Source organism: Calidris pugnax, unplaced genomic scaffold (assembly GCF_001431845.1).
Source record: "Calidris pugnax isolate Ruff unplaced genomic scaffold, ASM143184v1 scaffold1, whole genome shotgun sequence".
In the NCBI taxonomy this organism is placed as follows: Eukaryota; Metazoa; Chordata; class Aves; order Charadriiformes; family Scolopacidae; genus Calidris; species Calidris pugnax.
In genome coordinates, this window is record NW_015090800.1 from 11,127,840 (window position 1) to 11,129,525 (window position 1,686).

Below are 1,686 nucleotides of genomic sequence, written 5' to 3' on the forward strand. Positions count from 1 at the left end.
CGGGAGGAGGCGGGCGGCGGTCTCCAGCCCCGCCGCCGTCAGCGGGGCTCCCTCTCGGCTTCCCGCCGCAGCGCGGGGCGCTCCCCTCGCCCACGGCGCTGTGGACAGCGGGGCTGCCGGCTGCGGAACAGACTTCAAACGTTTTGATGTGGTAACGGTGATCCCGAAATTACGGAGCCGCACAACGGGTTTTCTAAGAGTTCTTCCACACCTCTCCGGCTGTGGCCGGCGGAGCTGCGCCGTCCGGTCCTGCTTCCAGACACGCTGCAAAGCAAATTTTCTCTTTCCCCGGCTATGAGGGATCGGGAGGACTCCTGGGTGTCATAAAGATACATGCTGAGATTGCGTTTAAGCCTTCCCTGCATGTTTCGGCACAGAAATGAAGAGTGAGGATGGGGTGAGAAATTTAGGAATCGGGAAATACCAGTCTGTTTGCATTTAACACCGCCATCCTTTTACACTGACAAAAATACTTGCTTTAATTCCCTGAATGCTCACTATATTCTCAAACACTACACTGAAGCAGGATTCTTTTCTTCTCCTCCAGATTCTTTCATGGATGACTTCCACAACAGTCAGGGTAACACAAAATGAAACTTTAAGATTTACAATTTTATATGGGTGTAGAGTACCTAGAAAAAGTAGAAGCTATACTACATCTTTCACAAAAGAAAAGGCAAACTGATTAATAAGTAGGGAGCAATTTAACAGAGTCTCTGCTGAGCTGCAGGCAGGTTGGAGGCATTTAACTCTTGAAACTCTGCAAGGGAGAAAGATTCTGTCGCTCCAAGTTGACTTGGAAGGTTACATCAGAACAGGCTTTAGAAGGGTCAAATAAATTTTTTAAAAAATTAAAAATACAGCGATAATAAATCACCTGATAAGGGAAGTGGAAAAGATTGCACAAGACAAGAAAACAGGAGCTCCTGGAGCACGCAGGTTTCCCTCAGCCGGGCTCACCAAGGCTGTTGGACACCACGGCACAGCCCCCCGGGGTGGGGGCACGACGTGTCTGTGTCACCCCCGCCGTTACTGCCCGCGGGGCGACACTTACGCGCCCGCGGAGCGCGAAGGCGGCGGCCCGAGGCGGGGGAGCCGCCCCCCGGGAAGGCCAGGGACGAAGCCCCGACGGCTGGGGCAGGCCCCGGGGCCGGCGCCCCCCTCCCTCCGCACGCCGAGAACGCCGGGCCGCTTCGGGCCCTTCCTCAGCCGCCGCATCCCACAGCAGAAAGGGAGCGCCCGTACCGGGAACCGCGTTTTCCCCCACATGCCTTAAATATATATAACATGTATATGTATAATCGACATTCACGCCCAAGCCGCTTGCTGAAGGAACTCGCTGCTGACAGGACGTGACAACCACCCGGCTCCCGAAAGCGGGGGGTGAAGGGGGGGGGAGCCCCGAACCGACCCGCGCTGCGCCGGGCGCCTCTCCCCGCCGGCACGGCCAGGGCTGCCCGGGGGAAGGGAGAAGGGAGAAGGGAAGGGGGGCAGCCAGGCCCCGCCGGCGCGGCGCCGTACTGACCTCCCCGAACTGCAGGGCGGAGACGATCATGAGGACGAGCCCCCCGAGGCAGAGGCAGGGCCCATACCTGTGCGACAGGCAGGTATAGGTCTGGCGCTGCAGGAGCTTTAGCAGCATGGCCCGCCGGCGGCCGCCGCTACCGCCGCCTCCCCCGGAGCGGC

General features: G+C 58.5%; 1 protein-coding gene across 3 annotated transcripts in view; it reads right to left on the reverse strand.

Annotated features, from left to right (window-relative positions):
• The window catches only part of GNPTAB (N-acetylglucosamine-1-phosphate transferase, alpha and beta subunits), a 47,675-nt gene extending 45,995 nt beyond the window's left edge, over positions 1–1,680 (reverse strand). For 2 of the 3 annotated variants that reach the window (XM_014937346.1, XM_014937347.1), the window contains exon 1: positions 1,526–1,680. In XM_014937346.1, the coding sequence (XP_014792832.1) occupies positions 1,526–1,642 (117 nt within the window). In that variant the 5' untranslated portion in view covers positions 1,643–1,680. The remainder of the gene's footprint in view (positions 1–1,525) is intronic. The other variant, XM_014937348.1, reaches the window with a different exon arrangement.
• Positions 1,681–1,686: the final 6 nt, after the last annotated feature.